Source organism: Muntiacus reevesi, chromosome 2 (assembly GCF_963930625.1).
Source record: "Muntiacus reevesi chromosome 2, mMunRee1.1, whole genome shotgun sequence".
Taxonomy (NCBI): Eukaryota; Metazoa; Chordata; class Mammalia; order Artiodactyla; family Cervidae; genus Muntiacus; species Muntiacus reevesi.
In genome coordinates, this window is record NC_089250.1 from 277,350,283 (window position 1) to 277,366,289 (window position 16,007).

The 16,007-nt window shown below is 45.1% G+C and overlaps 1 protein-coding gene across 1 annotated transcript; it reads left to right on the top strand.

Moving 5' to 3' along the window:
- The first annotated feature begins 2,429 nt into the window (after nucleotides 1-2,429).
- On the top strand, nucleotides 2,430-15,463 carry LOC136157669 (NACHT, LRR and PYD domains-containing protein 7-like). Its single transcript, XM_065919484.1, has 7 exons — nucleotides 2,430-4,003; nucleotides 4,451-4,621; nucleotides 7,937-8,107; nucleotides 9,738-9,908; nucleotides 10,588-10,758; nucleotides 12,917-13,084; nucleotides 15,054-15,463. Exons 1-7 carry the CDS (start codon nucleotides 2,430-2,432, stop codon nucleotides 15,355-15,357), a joined length of 2,730 nt encoding a protein of 909 aa, XP_065775556.1. The 3' UTR covers nucleotides 15,358-15,463.
- Nucleotides 15,464-16,007: the final 544 nt, after the last annotated feature.

Sequence of the window (16,007 nt, forward strand, 5' to 3'; positions counted from 1 at the left end):
GGAATAAGCAAGCTGTCCAGGGAAACTGTTTTTTGTTTTCACTTCCCCCTGCTGTAGCAGGGACCCCGGTCAAGTCACGCCTGAACTTCCTGTCTGACTTCTGATCAGTTTCTGTTAGTGAGGGAAGGTCAAGGGCTCTGGGGGATGTAAGAATCACCTGAGGAGCTTTGGAAGCCTCCTGACTTCCTAAAGCCCACCCCAGACCAATTCAATTAGGATCACCAAGGGCAGGACCTGGGTGATTGCAATGTGATTGCATTTCAAGATTGAGAACCAGCCACTGTTAGTAGGAGGGCCATTTCAGCCTGGGCAGGAAGTCCAGCCCTCACCCCGGGGCCTAGGGGCCAATCCCAGAGCACAGGCTGGCGGGGGACTTTTCTTATTGGAGATTTCATTTGTGTGAAATACCCACAGGCTGCAACTGGGTCCTAGCTGGAGGGAGGTGAGTACCAACTATCCAGCCTGTTTCTCTATCTTGTCTTTTAAGTCAGTGGCAACCATTGGTCGAGTCTGTAGCACTGAACATTGCAAGTTTTAATGGCTGGCATAAGGCTTTTGTCATTTTTTTGGTCAAGCAGCAGCCTCTGGGATCTTGGAACCCATGCCCCCTGCAGTGGAAGCACTGAGTCCTAACCAATGGAGTGCCAGAGAAGTTCCTTAGGAGGATTTTTTGCAGTCCTCAAGCTGAGCTCTCTCTTTATTAGGTGGAGAAAAGACTTGGACGGGGTTAGCTGCCAATGACTTCCTATGTAATTTTTTCCCTTCTGATTGTCTTGCTTTAATTGGCACATTTCAGGTGTGGTGATGCTTTTTGATTATTGTGCTTTTCTGATTTAGCATTTTAATTTATTAAAAGTTTTTTTTTTTGATGTGGACTATTTTTAAGTCTTTATAGAGTTTGTTACAATATTGCCTCTGCTTCCTTTTTTTTATATTTTGGTTTTTGTGGCCGTGAGGCATCTGGGGATCTTAGCTCCCTGACCAGGGATCAAACCTATGCCTCCTGCATCGGAAGGCAAGGTCCCAACCACTGGACCACCGGGGAAGTCCCAGCATGAGCGTTTTTATGTTAAATATCTTTTAACGATCATGTGCCCTTATCATACATTGTGTTTTGAAATATTTTGCATAATAAATCTGATTGGGTGTACTTCTTCCCCACCCTACCGTGTACTTACTAAACTGTGTTTTCCATCTTGTGAATCATCCCTGAGTGTTGCCCATTTAATGCACGAGGATGTAAGGATTTTTGTTTATTTGCTGCTTGTTTCACTGAGGCTTCCCTGATAGCTCAGTTGCCCATTTAATGCATGAGGATGTAAGGATTTTTTTAATTTGCTGCTTGTTTCACTGAGGCTTCCCTGATAGCTCGGTTGGTGAAGAATCCACCTGCAATGCAGGAGACCCTGGTTTGATTCCTGGGTCGGGAAAATCTGCTGGAGAAGGAATAGGCTACCCACTCCAGTATTCTGGCCTGGAGAATTTCATGGACTGTATAGTCAATGGGGTCACACGACTGAGTGACTTTCACTTCAGTGAGGAAATGTCAGTGATTGAGAGCACAGATTTTTGAGTTAAGCTCATGGATATAATCTTGGTTTCAACTTGAGCAACTGTGAGAACCTGGGTCTTTGTTTCCCTATGCCCATGATCCTGTAACTAACATTTATCATAATCACCTGGAAGATTTGTTAAAAGCATATAGTTTCCTGAGCCCATCTCCAGGGATACTGATTTTATAGGCCTGGGATAGGGCTTAAGAGGAGAAGGGCATGGCAACCCACTCCAGTATTCTTGCCTGGAGAATTCCATGGACAGAGGAGCCTGGTAGGCTGTAGTCCATGGGGTCACAAAGAGATGGACACAACTGAGCGACTAAAACAACAACCACCATGATTCTGGGAATAGGGTCTCTATCACCAGAGAGGTCTGCAAAGAACATGGGTGGAGGAAAGTGGGAGAAACCAGCAGGACTTGGCGCTCAGAGTCTGCCCTGGGTCCCATCGTCTCTGCTGGCCCCACAAACAATGCTTTACCAAACGTTTGCTTTTCCATCTTCACTTGTATTTCCCTCCTCCCCTCTGAGTTCCAAGCTATTACCTTCAGCAGCCTCTTTTTGTTTAAGCTGAAGATAATTTTTAAGGGGAGGGTTTCAGCCATTTTGGTGGTGCTTTCCTGGATAATTCAGTTTTCCTGGGTTTTTGTTCTTGTATATGTTATTAAAATTTTTTTTTTATTCTCTTGTTAATCCATCTCATGTCAATTTAATTCTTAGACCAGTCAGAAGAACCCAGGAGGGGGGAAGCCCATTTCTTCCTCCCTAACGCTGGTCCTTTACAGTATGAATGTTCCAGTTGAGTATAATCACTTTCACTTCAGTGCTCTCCCCTTGCACATCAATACAGGTGAAGAGGAGAGACGGAAACACGATGGAGAAATTCTCAGTCTGGAAGGATATACTGTGGTCAGGAGATGATGGTGGTTTCCACTACAACATCACCCAGAGAAGCCCCAAGCTGATAACATACCTGAACCCGCAGCCACTCCCAGAGTTCACCCCACTCACCATGGTGCTGCATGGTCCTGCCGGAGTCGGGAAAACCACACTGGCCAAGGAGCTGATGCTGGACTGGACGCAGGATGACCTGGCAGAGACCTCCAACTCCGCCTTCTACCTCAGCTGCAAGGAGCTCAACCACAGGGGGCCGTGCACCTTTGCAGAGCTGCTATCTGCCAACTGGCCACATGCGCAGGAGCACATACTGGCAATCCTCGCCGGGGCACAGAAAGTCCTCTTCATCCTCGACGGTTTTGATGAGCTGAAGGTCCCCTCTGGGGCGCTCATCCACGACCTATGTGGTGACTGGAAGGAGCAGAAGCCGGTGCCCGTCCTCCTGGGAAGTTTACTGAAGAGAAAGATGCTGCCCAAGGCCACCTTGCTCATCACCACCCGACCGGGCGCCCTGCGGGAGCTGCGGCTCTTAACAGAACAGCCGCTCTTCATAGAGATCGCGGGGTTCTTGGAGGAGGAGCGGAAGGCGTATTTCCTGAAACACTTTGCGGAGGAGAGTCAGGCCCTGCGAGCTTTCGCCTTGATGAGGAACAACGCGGCCCTGTTCCAGCTGGGCTCGGCGCCCTCCGTGTGCTGGCTCGTCTGCACCTGTCTGAGGCAGCAGATGGAGAGCGGGGCGGACCCCGCCGCCACCTGCCGGACCACCACCGGCCTGTTCCTGCGCTTCCTCTGCGGCCGCTTCTCCGCGCCGCCCGGCGGCGGCCCCAGCCCGGGCCTGCAGGCTCCGCTCAGGCCGCTGTGCCTCCTGGCTGCGGAGGGCGTGTGGACGCGGAGCTCTGCGTTCGATGGGGAAGACCTCAGGCGCCTTGGGGTGGACCCGTCTGCCCTCTGTCCTTTCCTGGACAGGAATATTCTGCAGAAGAGCGAAGACGGCGAGGCCTGCTACTCTTTCATCCATCTCAGCGTCCAGCAGTTTCTGGCCGCCGTATTCTACGTCTTGGAGCCGGAAGAGCAGGAGGCGGCAGGGCCGGGCGGCCGCCGGGGGCGCGTTGGGGATGTGCGGAAACTGCTGTCCCAGGAGGAGAGGCTGGAGAACCCCAGCCTGACCCACGTCGGGTACTTCCTGTTTGGCCTCTGCAACGAAAGAAGGGCCGTGGAGCTGGAGAAGACTTTCGGCTGCCTGGTATCAACGGCGGTCAAGTGGGAGCTCCTGAAACACACATTGATGCCCCAGGGGAAGACATCCTTCTCGGCGACGGACACGAAGGAGGTTCTGCGCTGTCTCTACGAGTCTCAGGAGGAGCAGCTCGTGAAAGATGCCATGGCCCACGTCAAGGAGATGTCCATTCACTTGACGAATACATCTGAAATGATGCAGTCTTCCTTCTGCCTTAAACATTGTGCCAACTTGCAGAAGATCTCACTGCAGGTGGGAAAGAAGATATTCCTGGAGAATGATCCTGCATTGAAATCAGACCCTCAGAATGAGATGTAAGAACCCATTTTTTTTTTTTTTTTTTAAACTTTACTAGTTCTCCCATCTTCAGCTTCACACTGTTTTAGGAAGAGGACGGAGTCTCCTATGACTCCTGGTTTAGGGTCTGAATTCTCACTGAAAATTCTTCTTGCCACGTTGCCATTAAAGCTGAGAAACACGATATTCAAATGAGGAATGGGGGCTTTGGAACCTTTTACTGTCATTGTTGACATGTGGGCTCAGCACGCTCTAGACATTTCATATAATTTCCCTCCTGCCAATTCTTTTCTAGAATTTTGTTTTCATATATAGTCACCATGCCATCCATTACATCCCAGGACTTTGTTATCTTACAACCGGATGTTTGTGCCTTTTGAAGTGCTCACCAGTTTTTCCGCCACCCCTGCCCTTTTGTTGATGGTTCTCTTTCATAGATGTTCCCGTCTGTGTGTTTCTCCTAGGTCACAGCACGACCATCATTCTCTCCAACTCTGGGCGGATCTCTGCTCTGTGTTCAGTTCAAATGAGAACCTGAACTTTCTGGATGTGAAGGAAAGCTTCCTGAGTCACTCCTCGGTGAGGATTCTTTGCGAGCAGATAACCCATGTCACCTGTCATCTTCAGAAAGTCGTGTAAGTGGCAGCTGATCCTGCAGTTCAGTTCAGTTCAGTCGTGTCTGACTGTTTGCAACCCCATGGAGTGCAGCACTCCAGGCCTCCTTGTCCATCACCAACTCCTGGAATTTACTCAGACTCATGTCCATTGCGTCAGTGATGCCATCCAACCACCTCATCCTCTGTCGTCCCCTTCTCCTCCTGCCTTCAATCTTCCCCAACACCAGGGTCTTTTCCAATGAGTTGGCTCTTCACATCAGGTGGCCAAAGTATAGGAGTTTCAGCTTCATCATCAGTCCTTCCAATGAATATTCAAGGCTGATTTCCTTTAGGATGGACTGAAATGGGGATTTAAAATGTGAGAGCAGTATTGGAATGTCCAATTAGGCTCCATCCAGCAAGGTGGTCAGAATACAAAGAATTGGAATGGTTGCTTAAAAAAAAAAGATTTATTTACTTATTTATGGCTATGACGGGTCTTTGCTGCTGCACAGGCTTTCTGATGTTGCACAGATCGGGGTCTTCTCATTGCGGTAGCTTCTCTTGTTGCAGAGCATGGGCTCTAGAGTGCAGGCTCAGTAGTTGTGGTGTGTGGGCTTCGTTGTCCCATGGCATGTGGAGTGTTCCTGGACCAGGGATCAAACCTGCGTCCCCTGCATTGGCAGGTAGATTCTTAACCACTGGACCGCCAGAGAAGTCCCCCTCGCAGCCCTTAATGGTCCATACATTCAAGGAGTCTGTAACTTATTTACTGACTTATAGTCCATAACTTACTGTGGCTTGAATGAAAACTGTATGGAAATGCAAATGACTACATGGGGATATAGTAGGAAGTGATTTATTTTTTTTACCAGAAAAAGTCAGGCATTGAGGAGGAGGGAAAGTTGTGTGTGGACTGAATGCTGAAAGAAATAAAGGACATAATGCTGTCTGAGAGGAAGAAAATTCTCTCTATACTTCTGGCTGGTTGGAAAATGAAATTGATATGAGACAGATTAGGAAAAGAAAATAGAACATTTAATAGCATCTATACATGGGAGAGACCCAATAAAACTGAGCAACCACCCCAGTAACTGAAATCCTCATGTTAACTACAGCCTTCCATTAAAGACAATAAAGGATGATGAGGGTTGTGGTTTGGGACCCCAAAGGGGAGGAAGGCAATTCACTTGGAGATGGAAATCAAATGTTTGGTAGACAGAGGGTGAGATCTGTATCTCCTGCATTGGCAGGTGGATTCTTTACCACTGAGCCACCAAGGGAAGCCTGGTTACAGGAACAGAACTATCTAAATTCTTCAGGAAGTGAGGGGAAAGATCAAAGTGTCTTCCCAAGTGTTTTCAGTCCTTGTTTGTTCTCAACTTGAAATAATCTTCACATCAAAGGGACATCTTGGGGTGACAAATTTTTTTCTCCTACAATAAAAAAGGATAGGGATAGTTTATCTGAAGATCAGCATAAGCAAAGAAAACAGAGCACCGACCCTTTACCATCCAATTCCATCTTCCTTCTTATCATCATATACTGTTTCCACTAGTGGTCTGTCCTTCTCTTCTTTCCAGCTATCATTCCATTGACTGGTTCTTCAAGTCAGTTCAGTTCAGTCACTCAGTCCTGTCTGACTCTTTGTGACCCCATGGACTGCAGCACTCCAGGCTTCCCTGTCCATCACCAACTCCCGGAGCTTGCTCAAACTCATGTCCATTGAGTTGGTGATGCCATCCAACCATCTCATCCTCTGTCATCCCCTTCTCCTTCTTCCTTCAATCTTTTGCAGCATCAGGGTCTTTTCCAAGGAGTCAGTGCTTCACATCAGGTGGCCAAAGTACAGGAGTTTCAGCTTTAGCATCAATCATTCCAATGAATATGCAGGGTTGATTTCCTTTAGGATTGACTGGTTTGATCTCCTTGCAGTCCAAGGGACTCAAGAGTTGTCTCCAACACCACAGTTCAAAAGCATCAATTCTTCAGCACTCAACTTTCTTTATAGTCCAATTCTCACATCCATACCTGACTATTGGAAAAACCATAGCTTTTACTAGACGGACCTTTGTTGGCAAAGTAGTGTCTCTGCTTTTTAATATGCTGTCTAGGTTGGTCATAGCTTTTCTTCCAAGAAGCAAGCGTCTTTTAATTTCATGGTTTCAGTCACCATCTGAGTGATTTTGGAGTCCAAAAAAATAAAGTCTGTCACTGTTTCCATTGTTTCCCCATCTATTTGCCATGAAGTGATGGGACCAGATGCCATGATTTTCGTTTTCTGAATGTTGAGTTTTAAGCCAACTTTTTCACTCTCCTCTTTCACTTTCATCAAAAGGCTCTTTAGTTCTTCACTTTCTGCCATAAGGGTGGTGTCATCTGCATATCTGAGGTTACTGATATTTCTCTCGGCCATCTTGATTCCAGCTTGTTCTTCATCCAGCCCAGCATTTCACATGATGCACTCTGCATATAAGTTAAATAAGCAGGGTGACAATATACAGCCTTGATGTACTCCTTTCCCAATGTGAAACCAGTTTGTTGTTCCATGTCTGGTTCCAACTGTTGCTTCTTGACCCGCACACAGATTTCTCAGGAGGCATGTCAGGTGGTCTGGTATTCCCATCTCTTTAAGAATTTTCCAGTTTGCTGTGATCTACACAGTCAAAGGTTTTGGCATAATCAATAAAGCAGAAGTAGATGTTTTTCTGGTATTCTATTGCTTTTTTGATGATCGAGATGATTTTGGCAATTTGATCTCTGGTTCCTCTGCCTTTTCTAAATCCAGCTTGAACATCTGGAAGTTCATTTGAAAGAGCTCAACTGGAATTCCATTGCCTCTACTAGCTTTGTTCATAGTGGTGCTTCCTAAGGCCCACTTGACTTTGCATTCTAGGATGTCTGGCTGTAGGTGAGTGATCACACCATTGTGATTATCTGGGTCTTATCATTGTGATAATCTGTGATTATCATTATATGAAGATCTTTTTTGTATAGTTCTTCTGTGTATTCTTGCCACCTCTTCTTAGTATCTTCTGCTTCTGTTAGGTCCATACCATTTCTGTCCTTTATTGTGCCCACCTTTGCATGAAGTGTCTCCCTGTCCCCATCTTGACTTGTGACTTGACTTGTGCTCTGCGTTCTCAGCACCATCCATCTACAACACCCGAAACAGAACCGCTTCTTTTTATATTCCCTATCCCCGGGTCAGGAAGATTCCCCTGGAGAAGGGAATGGCTACCTACCCCAGTATTCTTGCCTGGAGAATCCCATAGACAAAGGAGTCTGGCAAGCTAGAGTCCATGGGGTTGCAGGAGCCAGACACAACTGAGTGACGAACACTCTCACTTTCAGGATTAAAAACGTCTCTCCTGCCAGTGCTTACCGGGACTTCTGTCTGGCTCTCGTCGGTAAGAAGACTCTGACACACCTGGCTCTGGAAGGGAGTTTCCATGGTGATAAGATGCTGCTGCTGCTGCTGTGTGAGGTCCTGAAGCACCCAAGATGCAACCTTCAGTGTCTGAGGTGGGTCTTATGTCACTGCTATCCTCAGCATGGGAAGGATGCTGTGAGTTCTGAGCAAAACAGAGGACTGCCATGCTGATTGAGCACCATGCTAAACAGGGGAGCATGTTCCCAGATATTAACAGAATACCGATGCTATGTCAGCCAACAATCTTCCCCTAGCCAGCTAGTCTTCTGGATTGAATAGTGAGCCCTGAGTGCAAAGAAACACTCAGAATTTCATTAAATTAGAAAAAAAATCTATTACTCTGTTCAGTTCAGTCGTTCAGTTGTGTCCAACTCTTTGTGACCCCATGGACTGCAGCACGCCAGGCTTCCCTGTCCATCACCAACTCCAGGAGCTTATTCAAACTCATGTCCATTGAGTTGGTGATGCCATCCAACCATCTAATCCCCTGTTGTCCCCTTCTCCTCCTGCCCTCAATAAATGATGTTTCTAAGTGGATTACCAGATCTCCAAAATGACAAATGGCTGGTGCACAGTCTCCTGGTTTTGCTCATTGACTTGAGACACTTTACATTTTGCCTTGTATTCAAATTATTTAAGTGAACTTACAGTGTCCTTTTTATAGGTTAAACTTTGAGGGAGGAAAGGTACTGATTTTTAAGAACTCCAGGTTTACTTATGACATATATTCTAGTAGGCAGAGTATGGATTGATTATATTCTTTATTTGATTGACCTAAAAAGTATCCTCTCTCCCCAAAGTACAGATGAAGGAAAAAAATGAATATTAAAAAGCTCAACTAACTTGTGAACTTGAGCAAACTCTAGGAGATAGTGAAGGACAGGGAAACCTGGTGTGCTGCAGTTCCTGGAGTCTCAAAGAGTCGGACGTGACTTAACGATTGAGCAATAAACAACAACTTATAAATATTGTGAATGTAGTAAGGGGCAGAGCCATGATTCAAACAAGCTTGTCCTAAAGTCCTGTATTCTGATCTGTATCTACAAGAGCAGCTGAGCTTCAGACCCCATGTGATGGGTTAATCGATTGCCCCAATGTTCTCTAAAATAGCTGTATCACATTCATTTTGATCCACAGAAGTTTCCAATTATTCTGGCACCACAAACTTCAAACTTTGGACCCAGCTGCCTAAGTATCCAATTGTTTCTCCTTGTTTTAGTTAGCATATTCTCTAGTAACTTCTGAAGTTGAAGTCTGAGTATCAGGCATCAACTTTTTCCCAGTAGAATCACGTTTAAATTTAAGTGGAAGGTCATTGATTCATTTGTCATACAGTAGACTAATATAACATCATAAAGGCAACTATAGTCCAATAACGATTAATTAAAAAATATAAGTGGAATTAGGACAGACTTAGTTCAAGAAAAATGATGATGTAAAAGGTGGGGTTTGAGAAATAGCAGACCACGTTGGTGAAACTTCATGTAGAATTGTATCATGGAGTTTTTCTCTTCTTAGCAGTGAGGCTGGATGCTGATCCAATAGGCATGGTGCTACTTGAGCAAACAAAGGAGATCCGTTTTCTAATACTTCAGGCCAGGGTTTGACACGTGTTGGAGTAGAATGAGATAAGAGTCAGAGATACAGTCTTCAGGGAAGGATAATAAGCTGACAAGATATCTGCCCTCCCAGAAGAATGACTTGCCCCTGTTTATCCCACAGGCTGGGGTCTTATTCTGACACCACCCGGCAGTGGGCTGACTTCTCCTCGGCGCTCAAGGTCAACCAGTCCCTGAAATGCCTGGATCTCACGGCCAGTGAGTTCCTGGATGAGGGTGTCAGATTATTGTGTTTGACTCTGAGACACCCGAAGTGCGTCCTGCAGAAATTGTCGTAAGTCCCTCTTTTCCTGGGGAGTGTCTTCATCTTAGGCCTGGAGTCACATAGAGAAGAGCAGTGGTAAGACCAGACTTACAGGGCACATTGTATGGGACTTCTTACTGGGGAGAGTCCTGATTCCCCTTTTTGGTCCCAGGTGGGTGATGCATGCTTTAAAAAAATGTGTGTGTGTGTGTGTGTGTGTGTGCACGTGCTCAGTTGTGTCTGATTCTTTGCGACTATTGGACTGTAGCCCACCAGACTCCTCTGTTCATGGGGTTTTCCTGGCAAGAACACTGGGGTGGGTTGCTATGCCCTCCTCCAGGGGATCTTCCCAGGGATCAAATCCACATCTCCTGCATCGGCAGGTGGAGTCTTTACCACTGAGCCACCAGGGAAGCCTGCATTTAAAAAATATTGTTAATTAATTAGGCTGTGCTGGGTCTTAGTTGCTTACAGCATGTGGACTCTTAGTTTCCTGACCAGGGATTGAACCCACGCCCCTCGCATTGGGAGTGCAGAGTCTTAACCACTGGACCACTGGGGAAGTTTGCCTGCCTTTCTCTCATTCCTGGGCCTTCAGGCTTTGATCACTGGCATAGGATAGAGCAGGTGGAGACTCTCAAGAAGGGCTGTCAGCTGAGAAGTCTGAACTTTGGAAATGTCTCACCATGTAGGTGGTGCTTTTTCACAGGTTGGAGAACTGTCAGCTTACAGAAGCCTGTTGTAAGGAGCTGTCTTCTGCTTTGATTGTCAACCAGAGGTTGACCCACCTGTGTTTGGCCAAGAATGACCTTGGGGATGGCGGGGTGAAGATTTTGTGTGAGGGCTTGAGTTACCCCGAATGTCAGCTACAGACCTTGGTGTAAGTCCCTGCTGGCTTCTGTGTGTGTGTGTGTCTATGTGTTGTATATACATATACGCACCTGGATTCAAGTAGGACAGACCCTGGAGCACTTAATAATTCCCCTTGAATGAAACCAGCAAGATCCTGGTGGAAATCAGGAAAAGAACAGATAGAAATAGATGCTAATGTCTGCTTGTCTTTAAAGAGTAAGGTTGACCTGCCAGCCTCTTTCTATTCTGAGAATTCAAGATAAGCAGTTAATTCTCAGGCCTGATGTTCTGTGTATATTCTGAAAATTCACATGACATCTGGCAGCAATTGGGGTGGATTGAGTTACACAGTAGGGTTTAAGACTGGAAAGCAGAATCAGGAATTCAGTTTATAGTGGCAGAGAGAGAAAATGAAAAGGTCATTTCTGCCTCAATAGTGTTCATTAGAAGAATATAAAACTTCCTGTATGATGTCACACAGATTGCCCCGTTGTTTTTTTTTTTTGAATTTTAAAGAATTTATCATTTTCATTTTTTGAATTTTAAAAAATGTATTATCATTTTCATTGTGATTACTAATTTTATTGTAAGACTGCTTAACATGAGATCTAGCCTCCTAGATTTTTACTTTTTAAACTTTAGTCTATATTGGAATATAGTCAACCAACAATGGTGTGATAGTTTTGTTCAAAACTTTTTATTTCGTATTGGGGGGTTATAGTCAATTAGCAATTCTGTGATAGTTTCAGGTGAGCAGTGAAGGGACTCAGCCCTACATGTACACGTATCTGTTCTCCCACACTCCTCTCCCATCCAGGCTGCCACACGACCCTGAGCAGAGTTCCCTGTGCAGTACAGGGAACTTGCTTGTTGTCCATCTTAAATACTGCGGTGTGTACATTAGACTTCCCTGTTCTAAAGGCAGAGATGATTTAGTTGTCTAATCAAAACAAAGTGTCTGATACTTAGGTAGTACTTACTGTGCATCAGGTATTCTAGTAAATTTTACAAGAATTTAAAAAAATCCTTACAAGCACATGCCATAGTTACCTTTATTTCAGTTGTGCTAATTAGCTAATTAGAAAGTCAGAGTTTAGTCACTGAGTTTGCCCATGGTCGCATCTTTGTAGCAGGTGTGAAGCCCCCTGTATCCGTCCAGATGTCAACGATCATTATCTTAAAAACATAAAGGCATTGTTTGACCAGACCTTCATTTTGTAGGCTGTCAAAACTTGGAATTTTGGATTTTGCTTCAGCTCCTCTCCCCAAGCTCCCCAGGTTCAAGTATGACTTTTTTAGGGTCTCACACAGTACAAATCGTGGCATCTTTTGGTCCAGTTACCATCCACCTGCTCCTTGTCATGTCAGTTCAGACTCTACCCTGCTGCTATTACGCCATGCTTGGGGCACAAGATGTTCAGGGGAGACCTGTCTAGTTGTATCACAGGAACACCCTTCTCTGTGGTCAGAAGGACTTGTAGGCATCTAAGCTTGTTGGAGAGTCTACAGTGTTTAAATGAGAAACACAGCCCCTCAATGTTAGGAATGTGGAGATTTTGGTGTACCGCCTTATTCTGGGACACCTTATGGGGCTTGAAATAAAACACGAGACAGGGAGCATGGAATCTCAAAGACCTGATCATGCAGGAAAGAAAGGAGGCTTCAGATTCTGTCTCAGGTCTGTCTAAACCCAGACCCCTTCACCTGCATGACATACTGTCATGGAAAGAAAGCCTGTATCTCGGATGTGTGTTTTTTTCCTCCAAAATGAAAAGGGGAAGAAGAGGCCAGCTGAACACTCTACCACCCAGGCAGGGTGGAAATGCTCATCATTCCATACATTTTTTTTAAAAAAATGTATTTATTTAATTTGGCTGCATCTTGGAGCGCAGGCTCAGTAGTTGTGGTTTGGGGTATGGGCTGGAGGGGCTAGTTGCTCCACAGCATGTAGGATCTTAGCTCCCCTGACCAGGGATCGAACCTGTGTCCCCTGCATTGCAAGGCAGATTCTTAACCACTGGGCCACCAGGGAAGTCCTTCCATTTGCATGTCTTTATGTACAAGCCTACCTGAAAGCATGTGACTTGAGATAGAAAATAAGTATTAATAGCTGGATGTAACCGCCACGTCACAGGGTATGTGTCACAGAGGGATAACAGAAGTTCTTCATACAACTGTCTTGGCAGGCTGCGTCATTGCAACATAACCAGACATGGCTGCAAGTACATCTCAAAGGTTCTCCAAGGAGACTCCAACCTCACCAGCTTGGACCTGGGTTTCAACCCCATAGCCACTGGACTGTGTTTTCTCTATGAAGCTTTGAAGAAACCAGACTGCAACCTGAAATGTCTAGGGTAAGTCATTTTCTTCATTTTAAAGATGTTTGAAAATATTGTTGGTTTTTCTTTTTTGCCAGCAATGAACAACTGAAATTTTGTCTTTTCATGGCATTATAGCTCTTTTTCTTTCTTTCTTTTTTTTCTTTTTCATTTATTTTTATTAGTTGGAGGCTAATTACTTTTGATTTTGCTTTTTTAAAAAATTAATTTATTTATTTTACTTTACAACATTGTACTGGTTTTGCCATGCATTGACTTGAATCCGCCATGGGTGTACATGTGTTCCCCATCCTGAACCCCCTCCCACCTCCCTCCCCACCCCTTTTAAAAGATTATTGAGTGTAGTTGATTTACAATGTTGTGCTAATGTCTACTGTACAGCAAAGTGAATCAGTTGCACATATAGCCCCTCTTTTTTAGTTATCTTTTCCTGTATAGGTTATTGCAGAGTATTGAGCAGAGTTCCCTGTGCTATACAGTAGGTCCTTATTAGTTATCTATTTTATACATAGTAGTGTGTCTGTATCAGTCCTAAGCTCCCAGTTTACCCCCCTGCAGCCTCGTTCCCCCTCTGGTAACCGTAATTTGTTTTCTATACCTGTGGCTCACCTTCTGTCTTGTATAGGCCCTTCTGTACTATTTCTTTGGGTCCCACATATAAGCATTATCACATGACGTGTCTTTCTCTGACTTGCCCCAGTCAGTGCGTCATAGTGATTATGGCTTTGTCTCTGAACTAGCCTGTGGATTTTGATTCTTGATTTCCTGACATTGGGTCTCAACCCATCACCCCAAGATGTCTTTCAACCTGCAAGCCAGGCCACAGCACATGTCTTTCAAGACACAAAAGTTCCTTGGGTCACTGTGGATTAAAAATCTGAAGGTTTTTTGTGTTGGCTTTTTTCCACCTGGGTTTTTTCATAACGTCTTTCAGAAAAACCCAAATAAACTTTTTTGGCCAACCCAACATGATAGCCCACAAGAGTCTATGTGCTCAGTTGCTGAGTTGTGTCTGATTCTTTGTGACCCCATGGACTGTAGCCCACCAGGCTCAGACTCCGTTCATGGGACTTCCTAGGCAAGAATACTGGAGTGGGTTGCATTGCCTTCTCCAACAAGAATCTATGGGATCCTATAGTTAGTTATGAGCCACTCTTTCTTTTTTAAATTGCTTATTGGATACTTTAAAACTTTTATCTTTAATTGGAGGATAATTGCTTTACAATATCCTGTTTGTTTTTGCTACATATGAACATGAATCGGCCATAGGTGTATGTATATTCCTTCTCTCTTGAACCTCCCTCCCACCTTCCAGCCCCTCCCACCCCTCTAGGTTATCTCAGGGCACTGGATTTGAGCTCCCTGTGTCCTATTGTAAATTCTCACCGGCTCTCTAATTTTACACATGGTAATGTATATGTTTCAATGCTACTCTCTTCATTCGTCCCACCCTCTCCTCCCCCACTGTATCCAAAGGTCTGTTCTCTACGTCTCCATTTCTGCCCTGCAAGCAGGTTCATCCACACCACCTTTCTAGATTCCATGTATATCGATGTGTTAGTATAAGATATTTGTCTTTCTCTTTCTCACTTACTTCACTCTGTGTAATTGTGGGCCACTCTTTCTACTGCCATGCCAGCTTGGCATCTCAGCTATACTGGCTTCCACCCCTTCAGTTATCATCGTGGTTCACTCTGTATTCTATTTCTTTTTTCTCACATCATCTTTCCAACGTGGAATTCACAGACTATCACCAATCTACCCAATCCTCCTCTGTTTTATTAATCCTGTTTATTTTGTTTCAGTACTGTTATCCCATCTTCAACACAACAGGACCTGATGTGGCTAAAATAAGCTCCACGAAGAAAATAACTTGCATGTCTTCCCTACTAGGTCCCCAGGGAGTAAGGGTGTGCCCGGCCACCCGGTAGGTTCTCCGTTAAGAACATGCTTACATGAGTGGCTTCCTCTACTTCCTCAACAGGCTCTGGGGCTGCTCCATCACCCCTTGCAGTTGTCAGTATCTCGCCTCCGCTCTAGTCAGCAGCCGGAGCCTGGAAACGCTGGACTTGGACCAGAATGCCTGGGGACAGAGTGGCATCGTGGTGCTCCTTAAGGCTTTAAAGCAGAACAATGGCTCCTTAAAGACGCTCAGGTTGAAGATGGACAAATCTACCGTAGAAATCCAGAGGCTGTTGAAGGATGTGAAGGAGAACAATCCCAGACTGACCATCGAATGCAGTGATGCCAGAACAACCAGATCCTCATGTTGTGACTTCTTTTCTTGAACGCGCTGAGATGTTTCTCTCACGTGTCCCCACAGGGGTGATCTGATATCTCTAAGACATCTCATTCATGAAGGCCAGAATGTCAAATGTCAATCACTGGATCAGAGTGTAGAACTGAACACTGGTTTTTCACTCTCTGGTTTCTGGGAATATCTGCACAAGTCACGTACCCACTTTATGTTAAAATGTTCTCTTTCACAAGGATAATAAAAGGCAAAGCATTTTGTTTGTTGCTGAATTTATTCACACACCCAATAGCTAACTTAGAGTAAACGTCATTCCTGGCGTACTTAGTCTAGGAAAAAAATATTACGAAGTTCATAGATGATTCTGTGCATTCCTTCTGTTTTTCTTCCCTATGCATGGGTGTTCAATCATGTCTGCTCTTTGTGACCCCATGGACTGTAGCCTGCCAGGCTCCTCTGTCCATGGGATGTCCCAGGCAAGAATTCTGGAGTGGGTTGCCATTTCCTCCTCCAGGAAATCTTCCTGACCCAGGGATCAAACCTGCATCTCCTGCATTGGCAGGTGCATTCTTTACCACTGAGCCACCAGGGAAGCCCATGTAGTAACTTGAATAAGACTTTTGGATACCAGTGTTTAGGGGGACACAGCTAGGTAAGGATTTCAAAGCAATAGACAATGGAGGA